We start from the raw sequence: 22,606 nt of genomic DNA, 5'->3' as shown, positions 1-22,606 counted from the left end.
TTTGATGCTATTATAAATGACATTCACTGTATAAAACAAACAAACAAACAAACAAATATTCCAAGAAAACATGGAACTTGTCTGAATTTCTTGCAAGAGATATTTCAATAGTTTATTGTTAAGTATGAAAAATGGTTAATTAAATTTGACTGTAAACAATTAATTAATAGCTGAAAATTTATTAGGTACAGCTAGAGAAAAATAAATCATAGAAATAATGGTGTTTAAGAGGAATTTTAATTCCCATTTCACAGTCTTGAAGAACTAAAGTCTAAAGAAATGTGAAGCTTCATCTAGGGAACTCTTTATCTGCACACACACACACACACACACACACACACACACACACACACACACACACACACACACACACACACACACACACACACACCTGATTGATTGAGACAAAACTGTTCAAGTTAGACATAATTAACACTTCAATCAATAAAGGAGTAACTGCTTGATTTGTTGGAAATAGCAGCCAATTATGCCTCACATCAGATCCTTTCTTAAAGAAAAGGACACGGTGAATTAGAATATGTAGCCCAAGTTACACTGGGCCAGAAAAACAAAAAGGGATGGGATGGTCATGGCTGGACTACTTCTGATTAAAGGTCACCTTGACCAGTGCTGACCTGGGGTTAAACAATAACAATGATTCAGGAAATACAGAAGAAGGAATGAGTACTCTGATATCTTTATTATGTGATTATCAGAGATGAAGGTGCTCCAGCATGGCCACAACTAAGGAACTTAAACTAATATGTGTAGGAGCACACAAACACACACGAATGTGCATGTGTGAGAGAGAGAGGAGAGAGAGAGAGGAGAGAGAGAGAGGAGAGAGAGAGAGGAGAGAGAGAGAGGAGAGAGAAGGAGAGAGAGAGAGGGAGAAAGAGAGAAGGAGAGAGGGAGAAAGAGAGAAGGAGAGAGGGAGAGAGGGAGAGAGAGAAAGAGTGTGTGTGTGTGTGTGTGTGTGTGTGTGTGTGTGTGTGCTTTAACCTGCAAATGTGAGCTTATGAATGTGTGCTTGTGGGTGTGTAAGCCTGTATGTGTACACGAGATGTGTGCGTAAGAGAGTGTGTGTAGCTGTGTGTATGTGTGTACTTACTTGTGTGCGTGTATGTGTGAGAGAGAGAGAAAGAGAGAAAGCCTGCATGCATGAGTATGGAGTATGTAGGCTTGTGTGTACAAAATGTGTGTGAACTCTTTGTGAATGGACGTACCAGTATTTGTGAGTGTGTGAATCTGTAAAGGTATGTGTGAATGTACATGTTTGTATACATGCATGTGAATAGGCATGTGTGTGTGTGTGTGTGAATGTGTAACTACAATTATCTTGAAAACTTTAATAAGTCATTAATCAAGGGCAAATTTTAAGTGAAGAGTAATGAATAACTAAAATCAAAACTGTTGGTCGAGATAAACTATCATTTTGAAAACAGGAAAGTGTTCAAATAAACGAATAAATAGCACATAGGTTGATGAGGGTTAACTTTCTGGGTGCTAAACAGGGTGTCTACGCTGGAATGTGTGCGTGAGTGAATACGTGTGTACGTGTGTTTAGCAGTTTGTGTGTGTGTTTATTTATGCGCGTGTGTGTGTGTGTGTGTGTGTGTGAGTAAAACAAGGGAGGAAGAATAGAAAAATAAAATAAGATATGGTTACAACTAAAGCTGAAAAACCAGTTTTTTGTGTTAAATGCCTTATATATACATATATATATATATATATTATATATATATATATATATATATATATATATATATATATATATATATATATATATATATATTATGCAGGAAGAAAAAAAGAGAAAAGCTGTTTAAATCCTGAAGAAGGCAAAATGAGATATTTTCAGAAATAGTAAAATGATATATCTTTTTATATAAATGATAAATGGAGGCGGGATAAACAGAAATATTATAAGACAAGGGAGAAAGAGATGAAGCTAGTCTTTCAGAAACACAGCTCCCACACAGATACAGGCTTACACACTCACTTGCATTTACGCTCATCCACTTGTATATGCAGACTCATATGAAAGTGATAGAAATTAAAAACTTTATAGAAATCAATATCAAGGAATATTAGAGATTTCTTTTTCTTTATCATCATCATCATCATCATCATCATTATTATTTTTATTATTATTTTTGTTTCCCAGTAGAAATGGTGAGATAAAATGCTTTTCAGCCACACTCAGACATACAGACACACAGTAATGGCCTCATTCAATTATATTGATTTTTAAACGTCTGCTTTATTTATTTATTTTGTTATTTAAAAATTTTTTTCTTTTTTTTTTTTACCTTTGGATGAATCATATCAAAGAACATTCCAAGCATATATACACATACACACACGTTCATACACACCCATGCACACGATCCACACAATCACACACCATCACATTCAAATACATACATGCATAAACACGCATCCACACACACACACATTCCCACGTGCATACTCACAAACACACACATACATACATACATGTTCATTCACACCTGGATAAAACATTCATACGCACGCACGCACACACACAAATTTAACATTTGATGGTTTCCTAGGGTTACAAAAATATTTGATCCCAGTGCCATCATCATCATCATCATACAGAACATTATCACTTCCTAAAAAGTAAAGGGTGAGGGAGGAGCCATTTAACCAGCCGAGACCCTAACAAACAGCTGACTCATGTATGACGGGTACCAAAAGATGTCCCCTATTTTCTGGAGAAGAGTAACAAGCAAGGGGGTGGGGAGAAGGAATAAAAAAATCAGTCACAAAGGAATTTCAGATTCCATGTGGGACTGTGATTTGAAAAATATTTAAATATTTCAGACTGGAGCCTGGTGCAGCCTCCTGGCTTCCCAGACCCCACTCGAACCGTCCAACCCATGCCAGCATGGAAAACGGATGTTAAACGATGATGATGATGATAATGATGATGATTACATCAACAGTAAACTAATTTTGAATATTCTTATTTCACACAGAATTCTTCGTTTAATTTTGCAGATGAATAGACACCTATAGATGCAGGTGTAGCTGTGTAGCTAAGAAGATTTCTTCCCAGCCATGTGATCTTGGGTTCAGTCCCACTGTGTGATACCTTAGACAAATGTCTTTCATAACTCCAGACTGGCCAAAATCTTGTGAGTGGATTTGGTTGAAAGAAACTGAAAGAAATCTATGGTGTATATAAATACACACACACATATATATATTTTTGTGTGTGTGCTGTTGTGTTTGTCTCCCACCACTGCTTGACAAACAGTGTTGGTTTGTTTATGCTCACCTTTACTGACCAGTTTGACAGAAAAGACCAACAGAAATAAGTAACAGACTAAAAACAAATATGGTTGATCAGTTTCACTAAACTCTTCAGGGCAGTGCACCAGCATGGCCACAGTCCAATGACTGAAACAAGTAAAAGATAAAAGATATATAAACACACACACACACACACACGTGTCTCATTAAAAATAACGAGGCCAACAAAATACGCTTTGTTTAGTCAGATGAAGCAAATCATATTTTAATGGATTGATTGCTTTTAATAAACTATATTAAGACTCAGACCAGGCACTTTGAGTTCTTTATCCTGAAGTGGCCAAATCATATTCCTATGAAGAGGTAACCCCAAGACTTATCCATCTATGTCAGTGTTTGCTAACGTGGGGCATGGGAAAATTGGGGTGGGACATATATTAGTGTGGGCCGTGAACATTTTTGCAAGTGACCTGAGCACACACTTGTCGACCTTAAACCTATCTTTGGACATTGAAACGAAAAACAAAAACCATCGCCATGCAATATTTATACTTAAACCATGGGAATCGATGTAGCTATGACCAATCAGTGTACCAAGTGCAGTATCTGCATCTGTTAGGCGTTTGTTTCTCTGTTTCAATATCAATTGTCCAAGAGGATTATCGATTCGTTTTCCTTCATCTTATTTGGTCGAATGTGGATTCAGTGCAGTTGACAATTTGCTGGAAGCCAAGAGAAACTGGCTTGAAATGACAAAACATGGTGATTTTCAGCTGAAGTTAAAGAAATTGTCTCCTCAAATAAAGGATCTGTGCTGTATGCTGTAATAGAAGGCACTTTCCCAAAGTTCCACACAGTGAGACTGGGTGCAACGCAAACTCACTAACCACACAATTACCACCTGCACATAAATGAAATCAGAGTATTTCATTAAAAGTTTACACTGAGTAATTAATACCGAGTAATTAAAGAGTCTCATGCTATTTCAACAGGATTCTATATTTCAAAAAAAAAAAAAAGACAGAAAAAAAAATGAAAATTATAGTCTGAGTGACATAACGAGCCGAATTGACTCAGAGTTGAAAACTAGGTGAACTGCAGCAATAATTTAAACAGGCCTTTGTCAGAAAAATGAACAAATGAATAAAGAAATAAAGAAACAAATGGAATGTTAATTATTCCAAAAGTGAAAAAAAGAAATGAAATTTTCCTTTTTCCTTTTTAATATAAACATAGGTGCAAACATGGTTTTGTAGTTCAGAAATTCATTTCACAAAAATATGTTTTTCTCTGTATGGCACCTTAGGCAAGTCTTGTCTACCACAGCCAAAGCTTGATCCTATATAAAGGAGTGGCTGTGGTAAGAAGCTTCCTTTCCTACCACATGGTTCTGGGTTCAGTCCCACTGCATGACAATTTGGGGAAGTGTCTTCTACTGTGGCCATCATGGGCCAACCAAAGCCTTGCGAGTGGATTTGGTAGATGGAAACTGTAAGAAGCCCATTGCGTGTGTGTGTGTATATATATATATATATAAATATACTCTTACTCTTTACTCTTTCTCTTTTACTTGTTTCAGTCATTTGACTGCGGCCATGCTGGAGCACCGCCTTTAGTCAAGCAAATCGACTCCAGGACTTATTCTTTGGAAGACTAGTACTTATTCTATTGGTTTGTTTTGCCGAACCGCTAAGTTACGGGGACGTAAACACACCAGTATCGGTTGTCAAGCGATGTTTGGGGGGGGGGACAAACACAGACACACAAACATACACACACACACACATATATATATATATATATATATATATATATATATATATATATATATATATATATATATATATATATATATACGACAGGCTTCTTTCAGTTTCCGTCTACCAAATCCACTCACAAGGCTTTGGTCAGCCCGAAGCTATAGTAGAAAACACTTGCCCAAAGTGCCACGCAGTGGGACTGAACCCAGAACCATGTGGTTGGTAAGCAAACTACTTACCACACAGCCACTCCTACGCCTTGGACATAATGTAAATTTCTGTGCTCAACCCCACCCCAAAAATATACAGGGAATGTTCAGTAAAGCCTTTCAGAATTTTGCGAATCTCTTAAAGATTATCAGAAATACAGCAACAAAAAGGTTTACCAACACAGTTTTACCAATATTTATTGCACCACATATTTAAAAAAAAACATAATTACTTTTTTTTTCCTATTGCCAAAATGTTGAAATTTGTTCTAAGATAAACTCATATTTTTGGCTGCTATTACTTTACAGTTCACCCGTGTGGAATGATGGCCTAGACTGATTTCTATATATAGATATTTCAGTGTAGGGGAGTCGTTGAAAACAACTAAGAGCTGCATAAACTGTTCTATAGTATTTGGTGTCATTTATTTAGGTTTTAAGGACATAGGTTTAGTGAAGTACATGGCACCTTCAATGATTGGGTCAGATTAATATTTAAAGTACACCCATACAGGTATATTTAAATCTCAGCTCTTCACCTCCATTTTTAAGATAGCAGAGGGGCAGAATGATTAGAGCGTGGGATAAAATGCTTTACGCTATTTCTTCTGGTCCTCTGCATTCTGATTTCAAATCCTGGTAAAGGTTAATTTATTTTTCATCCCTGTGGGATTCATAAAGTACCAGTCAAATATTGGGATCAATTTCTTTCTCCAATCTATTTCTTCCTACCTGTTTTAGAATTGGCTACTTGAAAGGGCCAAAATTGGAAACAACAATTATTATTATTGGCAATAAGGAGGCACATTGGCAGAATTCTTAGCGGCATTCCTTATGGCTATTCACATTCTAATTTCAAATTACACCAAAGTTCACTTTCCTTTCATCTTTTCAATGGTAATAACGTATTCTTTCTCTTATAATTGCAGGCCTTGTGCTTACAAAGCCATTTGGGGTCAGCACCTAGACATAAAACTATAGATGTTTTGACAATGGTCCCAACAGCATGTAGTGGAGAGGCACTTGTGCTGGTGCCACCTAAAAAACACCTGTGCTGGTGTCACATATAAAGCATCCAGTATATTCTGTAAAGTGCTTAGCATTAGGAAGGGCATTTGGCCATAGCAACCATGCTAGAACAGACAAACGAAGCCTGGAGCAGCTCTCCGGTTAGCCAGTTCCAGTCAAACTGTCCAACCCATGCCAGCATGGAAAACAGATATGAAATGATGATTTATGATTGGCGCGTTTGATCTAGACTCACTTGGAGTTAAACAACAATGACCACTATCGATGCTGTATTTCTAGTGAAACAACAACAATAATGGAATCTCTGAGCTAAGAAGAAAGCATTCTACTTCACATTTATTTTGCCAGAGGCATAATTAGTGTCAGAGGTAATTATAGTGAAAGAATGATATAATAGGAGAGGAGGAGGAGAAGTAATAGTAGTAGAAGTGCTGGGAGGAGTTTCTCTTGGCAATTAAATACTACTCTTCTAGCAGAAGACAGTATATACAGTATATATCATCATCATAACATCCACTTTTCCATGCTTGCATGGGTTGGACAGAATTTGCTGAGGCAGATTTTCTACAGCTGGATGTTCTGAGAGTGTTACCACTAGAATAAGAATAAGCTGGGCAAAGTTTAGAAAGCTTCTACCCCTGCTGGTGGGTGACAATGGGTCTTTCACTCAGAGACAAAGATAGATTGTACGATGCATGTGTGCGAACTGCCATGCTTCACGGCTGTGAAGCATGGGCTGTGACTGCGGAGGACATGCGTAAGCTCAAAAGAAATGAAGCTAGCATGATCATCTGGATGTGTAATGTCAGTGTGCACACACAAGAGAGTGTAAGCGCCCTGAGAGAAATGTTGGATGTGGCATGGAAGAGAGACGTTTGCACTTGTATGGTCATGTACTACGGATGGATGAGGAGAGCTGTGTGAAGAAGTGCCACTCCCAAACAGTTGAAGAAATCTGGGGTACAGGTAGGCCCAGGAAGACATGGGATGAGGTGGTGAAGCATGACCTTCAAACGTTGGGCCTCACAGAGGCAATGATGAATGACCAAGACCTCTGGAGATAGGCTGTGACTGTGAAGACCCAGCAAATAAAGTGAGTTCACGGCTGTATCCTACACCAGTTTCGCATAACCAGCCCCAGCCCACTCAAAAGTACCTTGGATCGTAGGGCGACCTGCTGTGCTTGAGGAGACTTATTGAGTCAAGTACATCAACATCAAAATGAAAATCAAATGGGTAGTCGTGATACCCATACCACATTTCTACTGCTGGATGCCCTTCCTAACGCCAAACACTCCGTGACTGTAGTGGGTGCTTTTTATGTGCCACCGGCACAGGAGCCAGTCAGGCAGCATTAACATCAACCAATACTCGAATGGTGCTTTTCACATGGCATTTTCTACAACCAGATCCTTTTCTGTCACCAAGCCTCCCCTGTTTCCAAGCAAAGTGGTATCTTTTCATGATCAGACATGTTTTTGTAGAATACTGGAAATGAATGACACTGCTTGTATGACAGTGACACTCATTTACGACTATCACACAATGTCAGGACAAGCAAGCAAACACACAACACACACACACATTTTATTTTTTTACCTCTTTCAGTCATTTGATTAAAAGTAGTAAAAACAGCCATGAAGAATTTTAGTCGAATGCATTGACATCAGAACCATTTCATTTTAAGTCTGGAACTTATTCTGTTAGTTACCTTTGCTGAACTGTTAAGGTGATGCAAACATACCAGCTGTTGAGCAGTGGCAGGGGACAAACACAGACTCAAAGATATACACACAGATAGATGGATGGATGGATAGATGTATAGTTGAATAAGATTCAGGTAGAAACCTTGCTTATCCACAGTTATTGACTGAGTGAAGTGATGGGCGGATCTAATGAAGGACTTATTTGAATAATCACCTGAGGAGGTGCATTTTACACCTTGGATGGATGATAATGATTACACAACATTGCACCAATGTACTACAGGTATAAAAATGTGTTGAAACAATTGTAGGTATTTTAAATAAACAATGTTGTTCTTTCTATTTTCTATTTCTCTCTCTCATATATATACACACACACACACACACACATATATATATATATATATATATATACGTAGAAGGCCGAAAAGTAACACACAAGCTGATACATATAAGGAAAGTAAGACAAGGGTAGAAAATGCTAAAATAATTTTATCATGAAATACATTTTGTAACGGTTAGTACCGGTTTCAGACTTTTCGACTTTTCCAACTTAGAAAAAGTTGGAAAGACTGAAACCGGTACGAACCATTACAAAATGTAAATGTATTTCATGATAAAATTATTTTAGTATTTTCTACCTTTGTCTTATCTTTCTTACATATATATATAGAGAGAGAGGGGGGGAGGGGGAGAGAGAGACAGACAGACAGACAGACAGACAGAGATAGGTAGATAGATAGATAATCTTTCAATGATAGAAACTTAGAAACCAACATTAAGTGTGGTATTCAAGGAGTGTCTATTAATCTCTCTTTGTGTGAGAGAGGGGGGAGGGGGAGGGGAGAGGGAGAGGGGGAGGGGAGGGGAGATGGGGGAGAGGGGGAGAGAGAAAGAGAACTTCAATTGAAACGATGTCCTAAACATTTTCACATGATTCAGTTTGGTGATTGTGTATAATAATTGTGCTATTGATAGATCTGGTTGTATCAAGAGGTGAACAGGAGGTTAGGAAAGGCAGGAAAGTCTGCTATTGAAGTGTCAGGATTTTCAAAAGAATTTATTTCAAGGGCAGAATGAAGATCGGAATATCAATATTGTCGGCTAATTCAACTCATACCACTATGAAATGGAATGATGTATATATCATCATCATCATCAACATCATCATCATTTAACGTCCGCTTTCCATGCTAGCATGGGTTGGACGATTTGACTGATGACTGGTGAAACCAGATGGCTACACCAGGCTCCAATCTGATCTGGCAGAGTTTCTTCAGCTGGATGCCCTTCCTAATGCCAACTACTCCGAGAGTGTAACAGGTGCTTTTACGTGCCACCGGCTCTTCTATATGTGTAATGTAAGTGTGCATAATTGACAGAGTGTAAGCGCCCTGAGAGAAAAGTTGGACTTAAGAAATGTCAGATGCGATGTGCAAGAGAGACGACTGCGCTGATATGGTCGTTAGTTGTGAATGGATGACTACAGCTGTGTGAAAAGTGCAGGTGGCACGTAAAAAAACACCTTTTGAGTGAGGCCATTGCCAGTACCGTGTCACTGGCCCTCGTGCCAGTGGCACGTAAAAGCACCCACTACACTCTCGGAGTGGTTGGCAATAGGAAGGGCATCCAGCTGTAGAAACTCTGCCAGATCAGACTAGAGCCTGGTGCAGCCTTCTGGCTTGCCAGTCCTCAATCAAACCGTCCAACCCATGCTAGCATGGAAAGCGGACGTTAAACGATGATGATGATATATGACAGGCTTCTTTCAGCTTCTGTTTACCAAATCACAAGAGTTTGGTCTCTAAATCTGTAAACACCACATAAGAAGGACATCAATTTTATGAATGTAAAATATGCACCGAAATGTTACAATGCTGAAGGAAAATTAAACTTCTCCATTGAAAGGATATTAATTAAAGGAATGGAAGCTTAATGTAAATTGGTAAATAAACACTCGGTAAATAAGCATTAAGCAAAACCTCGTTAAATAAACACTTTTAGCCACAATAGAAATAAGCTATTGACTGCTTGGAATGGTGTGTGTGTGTGTGTGTGTGTGTGTGTGTGTGTGTGTGAATGAGTAAGTGAGAGCAAATGTCTGTGTTTGTGTGTGTGAGAGTAAATGAATGTGTGTGTGTGTGTGTGTGTATGTGCATGTATATATGTATATATATATATGTACATATATGAGTATGTGTTTCCGCATATGTATTTGTGTGCATGTGTGTGCACACACACACACATATATATATATATATATATATACACATACACACACACATACACATATATATGTATGTGTGTGTGTGTGTGTGTATGCATTTGTTTGTTCATGAGTGTTATGATGAGTTGTATGTATAAATGCATATAAATTAACGATAATGTGTGTGTAGGTATGTGTGTATATGTGTGTGTGTGTGTGTGTGTGTGTGTGTATATATATATATAAATTGACGTGTGTGTGCGTGTATATAATTGATGTGTGTGTATATATTAACATGTGTGCATGTATATATAAATTAATGTGTGTGCCTGTATATATAAATTAACATGTGTGTGTGTATATATAAATTAACGTGTGTGCGTGTATATATAAATTAACGTGTGTGTGCGCGTGTATATATAAATTAACATGTGTGAGCGTGTGTGTGTGTGTGTGTGTGCGCATAGAGTTAAACCTAAAATAAGATAGGTAATAAACTAAACAGAGACTTTTCTCACATGTTGTTTTCTAAAGAATAATTCTCAGTCTGCTTAGAATAAAAAACAATAATTAATAGTTTTCATTTTGAATTTCTCAAGGCTAATATTAGTTTACCACCGCCACCACGACTCCTCTCCCTCCACCACGACTTCTTTTATTTGTTTATTTGTCTGTTTAATTATTTATTTATTTCGTAGCTTGAAAAAGAAAAGAAAAGAAAAACTTTATGCAAAGAAAGTGTAGCTGAGAGACCTCAAGAGTGGTAAGAGAGACACGGCAGAATGGTGGAGGTGGGGTAGGGAGAGAAGGAGAGGGGTGGAAGAGAGAGGAAGAGGAAAGAAAGCATGAGGGGTAAAGAGAGCAGGGACATAGCGGAGGAAGAGGTCAGAGATGGTCAGACCAGAGGGGAGAGTGGACCAAGGAGTTAGCTAAATAAACAATCACTGGAAAATATAGAAGAGAGTGTTGTGAACGAAAATAGAATGGAAATGAGTCAACTTAGAATAGCAGACAGCCATTGTGTGTCTTACATTTTAGAAGATTTTTCTTTTAAGTAAATGTCCACAATGGTACATTAGTGATAATTCTTAAAGATGTAAGAGAAAAGAAAATGGAAAAAAGAGAGACGATAGATGAGCAGAGAGACAGACAGTTACAGAGAGACAGACAGTTACAGAGAGACAGACAGTTGCAGAGAGAGAGAGAGAGAGAGAGAGAGAAATAGGTAGGTAGATAGATAGGAAGACAAAGAGAAACGTAGTCAGATTGGTAGATATAGATATTTATAGAGAAGCACAGACAGATTAACTAAGATATAGAACTAGACAAATATAGATTGACAGACATACAGTTAGATAGACAGATGGATAAGTTGACAGAGAGACAGAGTAGCTGTTAAAATTATTATGATAAAACCATGGAGTAAATTCTCCACCAATAACAAGTCACAATAAATCCTAGAGTAGGCATAGCAGTGGCTGTGTGGTAAGTAGCTTGCTTACCAACCACATGGTTCCGGGTTCAGTCCCACTGCGTAGCATCTTGGGCAAGTGCCTTCTACTATAGCCTCTGGCCGACCGAAGTCTTGTGAGTGGATTTGGTAGACGGAAACTGAGAAGAAGCCCATCGTATATATGTATATATATGTATGTGTGTGTGTATATGTTTGTGTAGAGGAGGCGCAATGGCTCAGTGGTTAGGGCAGCGGACTCGCGGTCATAAGATCGTGGTTTTGATTCCCAGACCGGGTGTTGTGAGTGTTTATTGAGCAAAAACACCTAAAGCTCCAGAAGGCTCCGGCAGGGGATGGTGGCAAACCCTGCTGTACTCTTCCACCACAACTTTTTCTCACTCTTACTTCCTGTTGTGCCTGTAATTCAGAGGGTCAGCCTTGTCACACTGTGTCATGCTGAATATCCCCGAGAACTACGTTAAGGGTACACGTGTCAATGGAGTGCTCAGCCACTTGCACGTTAATTTCACGAGCAGGCTGTTCCGTTGATCGGATCAACTGGAACCCTCGACATCGTAAGTGACAGAGTACCAACACACATATGTTTGTGTGTCTGTGTTTGTCCCCCCAACATCGCTTGACAACCGATGCTGGTGAGTTTACGTCCCCGTAACTTAGTGGTTCAGCAAAAGGGTCGATAGAATAAGTACTAGGCTTACAAAGAATAAGTCCTGGGGTCGATTTGCTCGACTAAAGGTGGTGCTCCAGCATGGCCACAGCCAAATGACTGAAACAAGTAAAAGAGAGAGTACTCCAACAATGAGAGAGTTTGTTGGAAGGCCTAAGAGACCTTCCAGCAAACAGATACTGAACACTTAAAAGACATACCAGCATGACCGCAGCCACTTGGCTGAAACACATAAATAAATAAATAAATAAGTTATGCAATGCAGAAGTATCTTGTTAAAAATTTGAAGAATATTTGGTGTTGGGTGTGTAATTTTCCTGTAAGAGGCAATCACAGTTGTGTTAGTTAAATCTTTAACAATTAAAAGGACAAAAGAAAAGAATGCTGTAAAGCAAAATTCTTACTTTCCCATCGTCATCGACAACAAGAACTCTTCCAGACTCTGTAAATTTCACCCGGGCACCAATGGCCACAGAAAATTCTTCTTTGGTCTTTGGCTCCAGCCACACATGATCTCCCTGCAAGAACAAAACATAACTTATAGTTTAAATCATCTACTTTCAATCTTTTTTTGTGGAGTTTTCTTGGTAAAAAAATAAACTTTTCTTCCAGAAAAGGCATTAGTAACCATAAAAAACATCAAATATTGCTTTTCAAACAAAACGTAAAAATTTGCTCACAAATCTTAAGACCTTGTTCTTCTAATAAGGAATTAAAGAACAGCTGCTGTTTTTATTTTACTTTTTCAAATCCGGATTAGTTTGGTTTTATCTCAAAATCATCAACAAGAACGAAGAGCTGAGTCAATGTCTACAGAAGAAGATCAAAATATTCAACGCATATTTTCTTTCCTTATTTTACTTTGGTGGTCTTCCTATTTATTTATATCATCATCATCATCATCAGGTTCTGACTCTGAATGAGCACTGCCAAGTGCGGATGTGGTTGCATGGTTAAGAAGTTTGCGTAGTTTTGGGTTCAGTCCGACTGCATGGAATCTTGGGCAAATGTCTTCTGCTACAGCCCCAAGCCAATAAAAGTCTTGAGAGTGGATGTAATAGACAAAAATTGAAAGAAGCCCATCATATGTGTGTGTGTGTGTGTGTGTGTGCATGCGCACATGTACATGCATGTGTATGTCTACTGTTATAGCCTTGGGTTGACCAAAGCTTGTGAGTGGATTTGCTAGACAAGAACTGAAAAAAAAACCATTGTGTGCGTGTATGTATATATATATATATATATATATATATATATATATATATATATATATATATATATTGTTGCTATTTTGTTAAATTGTTGTATGTCCAAATTTGGCTAAATGAGTTTTTTACAATATTTCATTTTGCTTGCAATAGCCGGTTCTTTTGGTCAAACTATCATATCTCCAGCTGCTTCAGATGCCAAGATAACAAAAATTGTCAAAGTGTACTACAATGGTTTTGTTATGGAATGGTGAAACTATTTTTTCGTTTTCTGAAAAAGCAACGTTTTGGACTTATGACACTTTTGCATTTTAGCAACGATATATATGTATATATATACATGCCATCAGCATATATATATAAACATACATACAAATGGATGATTTTTATATGCAGGCTCATGGGTGCTGCATAAAAACACCCTGCACACTCTGTGAAGTGGTTGGTATTAGGAAGGGCATCCAGCTGTAGAGACCATGCTAAAACAGACATGGAGCTTGGGCAGCTGACCAGCCCTGGTCAAACCATCCAACCCATGCCAGCATGGAAAACAGACGTTTAATGATGATGTTGATGATGATAATAATGATCCCACATACATGTATGTTTATATCTGGGTATGTTTGTTTTTGTGTTGTTTGTTCCACACAACCACTTGAAGACTGGCACTGGTTTGTTTATGCTCCTGTAGCTTATTCGGTAAGCAATGAGACCAACAGAAAAAAAAAAAAAAAAAAAAACACTGGGTTCGATTTGTTTGTCTAAACCCTTCAAGGAGGTGCCCTAGCATGGCCACAGCCCAATGACTAAAACAAGTAAAAAAAAAAAAAAAGATTAAAAATATATTTATAAATTCATGAAAATAATGACTCATGATGATTACCAGTTTAGCTGTATTAGTAGCATTAAGCTAATCCCTTTTTATCTAACATAGAAATGGAGAGGGGTGTAACAGAAAAGAAAATGGATTTTAAAAAGGGACAGTCAGAAAAAAGAGGCCGGAAGGACAAAGATAGGATTGGAAAAATAATAATAATAATGATAATAATAATAATAATAATGATAATAATAATAATAATAATAATAATGATAATAATAATAATAATAATAATTACTAAACAATGGACAAATATAAATAAGTTTTAATGTAGAGATCTTTATTTTAATTCAATTTTTTATAATAATTTCATTCATATCTAGGATATATTTTAGGGATGTAAATAAAATTTGCCTTTTTTTTCACCCTTGGTGGGACGAAAGGCAACGTTAAGCTGGTGGGATTTGAACACTGAACATAAATGATCATCACCAAATACTGCAAAGTATTTGGTGTCCCTTTTTCCATTCCACCACAAGTAACTAGTATGTTAAAGGCATTATATAAATTGGTGAATGATATGTATGAATTAGTGTGTGTGTGTGTGTGTGTGTGTGTATGTATGTATTTAATATATATATATATATATATATATATATATATATATATATATATATATATATATATATATCACCTCAATACTCAAGATATCAGCTGTCCTCAGGATCTGCGTGTCTGGAATTTTTGAGGTCTAGCCAACATTGAGAATGTGCCTGAGACATCTCTGATGAAAGCGTTCAAGGACCCTTACCTGACGTTTGTACAGAGTCCATGTCTCACATGAGTAGAGGAGCGATGTCAGTACACATGCACGGTACACAACAACTTTTGTTTGCCTTGCTATGCCATGCTGGGACCAGACACGAGACTGAAGAGACCGGAAGGAATTAGTTACTCTCTGCAACCTAGAAGATATTTCCTCATCCAGGGAGCAAGAACGGCTGAGTGTGCTGCCCAGGTAGACAAACTTGTCGACTACCTTCAGAATAGTTCCTTCAACCAAGATAGCTGGTTTCACATGTGGATTTCCTGGTGCAGGCTGGAACATTACAACAGTCTTGTCCAGGCTAATGCTGAGTCCAAATGCCTTGCAAGAAGCAGAAATGCAATTCATGAGTATTTGCATGTCATCCACTGTATGAGTGACTAAGTCACAGTCATCTGCATAAAGGAGGTCACGAATAATAGACTGGAGAACCTTTGAATTGGCAGCAAATCGGCGAAGATTAAAGAGGCGGCCAGAAGATCGATATCTGACATAGTATTGAGATTTAAATTTAGATCATTTTAACCCTTTTGTTACCATATTTCTGCAAATAAATATATTACTTTTGCTTCAACAGATTTTTAGAATAATGAAGAATTTAGTGAAATACCCTTGATATTATCAAGCTGGTGTTTGGAACAAATTAACATGGAATTTCTAATGGAAGGTTCTAATTTAGATCACCATAAAACAAGAAGTTTGTATCATAGAATCAAGAGCAACTTTAGATGAATTAGCATAAAAAGGGTTGACTGTAGTGTTTACACATCAAAAAATAAACTTTTTTTTTTAATAAAACCTATTTTTTTCCCAACATAATATATTAACCTTTAATCTTTTACAGCTAAACCTCCTGGGTCTATTAATGCTTCGTAAACAGAATGAAATAATAGTTACTGATTATTTCCAATATAGTTCATAACTTAAGGATTTTCATCTAAAGCAGTTCCTAAATTTCTTTTTTGTTACAGTTGTTTCATAACTTTATTTCAATTGATATTTAATAGATAATTGATTTTTGACTAAATAATTTTGAAATCAATCTTTCCTTTATATATATATATATTTTTTTTTTATCTTGGAAATTTCAAGATGGAGACTGTATGTAAAAGTTCATGACATTTATAAACAGCAACATCAGTAAGAAAACAACAATGACAACAACAATAATAATGATGGTGGTGATGATGATGATGATGATAAAATTTTATTATAATTCGTTGTTGAAAGCAGCCAAAGTTTATCTTTAAACACTTTAAATTTGAACATTAGACGAAGATGAAATCAATAAGCTTAGGACCAACTTCTTATTTATTTATTTATTTATTTACTTAGCAAAGTAAATCCAAGCAGAGGTTCGAATAGCAAAAGAAAATCTGAGATGAGAATGAGTCACATGAAAAACAGAACAAAACAACCAAACAAAAAAGACCAAATAGTTGTAGAGAGAAAAAAAAGAGAAAAATGTCCAGAATTTAAAGGAACTGCTCTTGCTAAGTCTGAATTTCTTGGAATGGGAAAACAAAGGGGGGGGGGGGGGGTGAAGAAAATAAGATTTAAAATAAATCAAGAAACATTAATAATAAACAGAATATGAATCTATATTAAATGTTTTTAATTTCCATTTTGTTTTATGATACTGGAATCGATGAGTTTGTGTACCATTTTAATGCCAGTGCCAAGATGAGGAGCATCAAGTACAGTTTATAAAACTGGCTGATGAGAGGAGACTCATCCAGCTGTAGAAATCATTCCCAAAATCCCCTTCCTCCTCCTCCTCATCATTTTAATATCTACTTCTCCATGCCTTTATAGGTCAAGACAAACACAGATACACAACATATACACACACATACATACATATATATATATATATATATATATATATATATATATATATATATATATATAGAAGGGCATCCAGCTGAAGAAACTCTGCCAAATCAGATTGGAGCCTGGTGTAGCCATCCGGTTTCACCAGTCCTCAGTCAAATCGTTCAACCCATGCTAGCATGGAAAGCGGACGTTAAACAATGATGATGATATATATATATATACATATATGATGGGCTTCTTTCAGTTTCTGTCTACCATATCCACTCACAAGGCTTTGGTTGGCCCAAGGCTATACTAGAAGACACTTGCCCAAGGTGCCACGCAGTGGGACTGAACCTGGAACCATGTGGTTGGTAAGCAAGCTACTTACTACACAGCCACACCTACGCCTATGATTATAAATACCATCATCATCATGATTTAATATCCATCTTCCACACTGGCAAGCGAGAGGGCAGCACCAAGATCCACTGTCTGCATTTGGCATGATTTTTACAGCTGAATGCTCTTCCTAACACCAACCACTTTACAAAGCGCACTGGGTGCTTTTTATGCATGCCACCAACACCATATATATATATGTGTGTGTGTGTGTGTGTGTGTGAATTGTAATAATGAAGTCAAACCAAACTCTGGAATTGCACCACTTCTTACCATATCACGAAATGTGTGTGTGTATGTGATGAATGAGAGAGAGAGAGAGAGAGAGAGTATATATGCTTGTATACACATTCACTTTGTCTTAACATCATATGATAGTTATAAATAAGTGTCCCTATCATGCATGCAGAGTGCTTTGTTTTCAATCTTCCATAAAAACATGTCTGGCCATGGGGAAATATTACTTTGCTTGGAAACAGGTGAGGGTTGGTGACAGGAAAAGCATGCAGCTGAAGAAAATCTACCTCAACAAATTCCATCCAATCCATGCAAGCATAGCAAGATGGACATTGATGATGATGATGATGATGATGATGACATTGAATGGTTGTAGCAGGAGGCAGTGGAGGGCAATGGACATAGGTAGAATGAATGAAGATTTGTGACCAAATGATTATGTCATATCCTGAAAAGCTGATGTCTCACTGAAGAGATTAAAGAGAATAAAAATGACAGGAGATAAGCTGCTGAAGAGATATGTCCGATCTAAGACAGTATGGAGAAATAAATGTTAAATGGCTGATGACAACAATCAGCATTAGAAGGGAATTGTCCTTGTTGATGATGATGATGATGATGATGATGATGGTGGTGGTGGTGATAGCAGAAGGTTGACTGGAAATTTCATTATATAAAGGTTTGAATAATTCTCCAGTATAAACCAGATATAGTCTGAACTTGAATGCATCATACAAAATAAAACCCGCTTATCTTAATCAGTTAAATCATTAATCCTCTTAAACAATAATCATGAAGTTAGAAACATGTAAAGCAAAAAGCAAAAAAAAAAACCCAAAAAACAAACAAACAAACAAAAAACAAAGACAAGTTGAAGCTCTCAGACATGTGCCATATGTTTTAGTAACCGAAATTTCCAGCAAATTATGTTATCTATCTTAGTGTTGCTGCTGCTGCTGCTGCTGTTGTTGTTGTTTTACTATGAATATAAAATATCTCATCTTGAGGTAATTTAAAAATTGATCAAAATCTTTAATCACCAGCCATAATTAATTAAATTTTTGTTTTATAATTATCTAATGGTTGAAGGCGTTGAGCTGGCAGAATTTTTAGCATGCTGGGAAAAAATGCTTGATGGCATTTTGCCTGTCTTTGCGTTGTGAGTTCAAATTCGGCCAAGGTCAACTCTGTCTCTCAACCCTTCCAGGGTTGATAAGCCAAGTACCTGTTGAATACTGGGCGTGATCTAATTGACTTAACTCCCTCCCACTGAAAAACTGCAGACCTTGTGCCAAAATTTGAAACAGTGGCAGTGTGGTAAGTAGCTTACTTACCAACCACATGGTTCCGGGTTCAGTCCCACTTTGTGGCACCTTGGGCAAGTGTCTTCTACTATAGCCTCAGGCTAATCAAAGCCTTGTGAGTGGATTTGGTAGACGGAAACTGAAAGTAGCCCATTATGTGTGTGTGTGTGTGTGTGTGTGTGTGTGTGTTAGTGTCCCTCTTGACAATCAGTGTTCAACTAAGATTCTTCAAGGTGGTGCCCCAGCATGGCTGCAGTCTAAGGAATGAAACAAGATAAAGATTTATAAAATAAATGATGTTTAATGTGTATTTGTCAGATGCTAATTTGTTAATAAAAACCCACAACCAAGTTATCTCTCTTTTCTTCTTTCTTTCTTAACCTCTCTGTCAGTCTCTCTGTCTGACTGTCTCTCTCTCTCTCTCTCTCTCACTCTTTCTTTGCATCCATATAAGCAGGTAAGAAATTTCAATACTTTCTTAGCATTTCCTTAACACATTAATCTTGCAAATTTTCTCAGAAAAATTTTTAAAAAAACGAAAAAAATTATTGAAGATTATACAAAATAGTAATGGACTCTATTTCTGTTTTCTCAAATTAAATTACCAAACAGAATTATAGAGTTATCTCATCAGGACATTTTCGTTATCATTTTAACATCCACTTTTCCAGGTTTGCATAGGTAAGAATTAAAAAAGTTGGCACTTTGTCAGTTATGACAACGAGGGTTCCAGTTGATCCAATCAACGGAACAGCCTGCTCTTGGAATTAACGGGCAAGTGGCTGAGCACTCCACAGACACACGTACCCTTAACAGAGTTCTCAGGGAGATTCAGTGTAACACAGAATGTAACAAAGCTGGCCCTTTGAATTACAGGCACAACTCATTTTTGCCAGCTGAGTGAACTAGAGCAATGTGGAATAAAGTGTCTTGCTCAAGAACACAAGGTGTTGCAGGGAATTGAACTCACAGCCTTAGGATCAAGAGCCAAATATCCTAAACACTCAGCCACACACTGTCATAGACAGGTTTCACTGAGGCAGACATTCTACAGCTGGATGCCTTTTCTGTCACCAACCCTCACCTGTCTCAAAGCATAACATTTCCCCAAATACAGGCATGTTCTTCACATGAAATGAACAACATTGACAGTACGATGGTGTTGCCTTTTCACAACTATCATGTGATGTCGGGACAAGAACACACATACACACACATTTAATTCGAACTTAATTCGACGACTGGCACCCATGCCAACGTCGTCTCCTTCATTGGACATGAAACTCGGCTTGCGAAGACCTGATGCGGCAAGCGAAAGTGAAATCATGATGGCACCTGTACTCAGCATTGCCTTCCTGGCACTTGTGCCGGTGGCACGTGTAAAGACATTCGAGCGAGATCGTTGCCAGTGCCGCTGGACTGGTTCCTGTGCAGGTGACATGTAAAATACACCATTTTGAGCATGGCTGTTGCCAGTACCACCTGACAGGCCTTCGTGCCGGTGGCACGTAAAAGCACCCACTACAATCTTGGAGTGGTTGGTGTTAGGAAGGGTATCCAGTTGTAGAAACTCTGCCAGATCAGATTGGAGCATGGTGCAGCCATCTGGTTCACCAGTCATCAGTCAGATTGTCCAACCCATGCTAGCATGGAAAGCAGACGTTAAACGATGATGATGATATCTACACAAAAACTGCAGCAATTATCAGGAGAAATACAACCTATATCTTACAAAGCAACAAATCTGTTCTGTTCATTACACTTGTTCTAAATATATTTTATTTTAAAGACATATCCAGAATGAATCTCCACAATTAAACATTTAAACATTGTTTATTTCACTTCAAGTTAAATTAATTTTTGCATGAGAACTAAATTAAATTACAGCAAATTACTTCAGACACATACAAAACTTGCTGACCATGGCTGTGTAGTTGAGAAGTTCACTTCTCAAAAATATGGTCTTAGGTTCATTTCTTCTGTGTGACACTAGCACTTTGGGCAAAGCCTTCTGAATGGATTTGGTAGACAGAAACTGAAAGAAGCCCATTTCATATATATATATATATATATATATATAGGAGTGGCTGTGTGGTAAGTAGCTGGCTTACAAACGACATGGTTCTGGGTTCAATTCTACTGTGTGCCACCTTGAGCAAGTTTCTACCAAAGCCTTCTGAATGGATTGGTAGGATTGACCGTTGACTGAACACTATTCAATTTTTTTTCTCCGTGTTTTTCTCCTTGTCTCCGTATTCTTTCTGTTGAAGAGCGTAGCTCGAAACGTCAAAGACTTTCCGTATTCCCGAGCGTCATACTAATATATACTTTTGTTATTTACACCACCTGTCCTCGTCTGTTGTTATTTTTTGTATATTCTCCCTCCTTATATATATATATATATATATATATATATATATATAAAAGTACACGGGTCAATATAACTGAGTAAACCCTTCAAAGTGATGTCCCAGTATGGCCACAATTCAATTATTGAAATATGTTAAGGAATAACCGAACACAAAGAAAAATGCAAAATAAAAAGAAAACAACAAAAAGCCAAAAGAAAGTAAAGAAAAATGGTTTGACTTTGAAGTGTAATGGCAGAACAACCTTCTTAGTTGTGCTACTTTAACAAATTCTAATCTTTAGACAGATTATAAACCTTTTATCTGTGAACTATCCAATATATTTTCAAAATCTACATTTTCTAATAGTATTTAGTATTTGTTTTTACGGATATAATGATAATATTATCTTATCAAGCTTTTTTTTAAAAAAAAAACATGATGGTATCAGCATAAAATCACAATTTCCTATCTTATACATAAGCATTTTTATTTATTTATTATAGTTGTAATTATTGTTGTTATTATCATTATGATTATAAAATACATACCAGTTGATTACTGGGGTCAATGTAATCAGTTTATCCCTTTCCCAGAAATTACTGGCCTTGTGCTAAAATCATCATTATTATTATTATTATTATTATTATTATTACCACCTCCACCTCAGCGAAGGTGGAGGTATTGTACTCAGTTGTTTTTGTTTGTTTGTCCATGGACAAGATATCTCAAGAACCGCTGGATGGATTCAGATGAAACTTTCAGGGATGTTTGGCCTCGTGACTGGCACAAACTGATTAGATTCTGGGATCAATCCGTTACCAGACAAGGATTCTGGATTATTTTTCCTCTGTTTTTTTACTTAATTTTTGAGAGCAGTCAGGTTCATTTTTAGTATTCTCGTTTGTGAGAGCAGTCAAGTTTATTTCAGATATTCTCATTTTAAAAATCATCTCTGCTTAATCATTGAGAGGATGTTGGTGTTGTCTTGGCAAAGGTTTGCGCTCTTGTTATTATTATTATTATTATTATTATTATTATTATTATTATTATTATTATTATTAGGGTGGCGAGCTGGCAGAATCGTTAGCACACCGGACGAAATGCTAAGCAGTATTTCGCCTGTCGCAACATTCTGAGTTCAAATTCTGCCGAGATTGACTTTGTATTTCATTCTTTCGGGGTCAATAAACTAAGTATCAGTTAGGCACTGGGGTCGATGTAATTGACTAGTCCCCTCCCCACAAATTTCAGATCTCGTGCCAATAGTAAAAAGGATTATTATTATTATCATCATTAGGTAGTGGGGCTCTGAA

At 37.1% G+C, this 22,606-nt stretch overlaps 1 protein-coding gene across 1 annotated transcript in view; it reads right to left on the bottom strand.

Moving 5' to 3' along the window:
- The window catches only part of LOC149134313 (unconventional myosin-VIIa-like), a 62,838-nt gene that overhangs the window by 19,015 nt on the left and 21,217 nt on the right, over positions 1-22,606 (bottom strand). Inside the window, exon 2 of the mRNA XM_089356898.1 lies at positions 12,738-12,851. Coding sequence (XP_089213024.1) covers positions 12,738-12,851 — 114 coding nt within the window. The remainder of the gene's footprint in view (positions 1-12,737; positions 12,852-22,606) is intronic.

The sequence above is a fragment of the Octopus bimaculoides genome, chromosome 8, assembly GCF_046866305.1.
Source record: "Octopus bimaculoides isolate indiv1 chromosome 8, ASM4686630v1, whole genome shotgun sequence".
NCBI classification, from domain to species: Eukaryota; Metazoa; Mollusca; class Cephalopoda; order Octopoda; family Octopodidae; genus Octopus; species Octopus bimaculoides.
The sequence above is the reverse complement of the archived record's forward strand: the minus strand, read 5'-3'. Positions and strand labels throughout refer to the sequence as shown.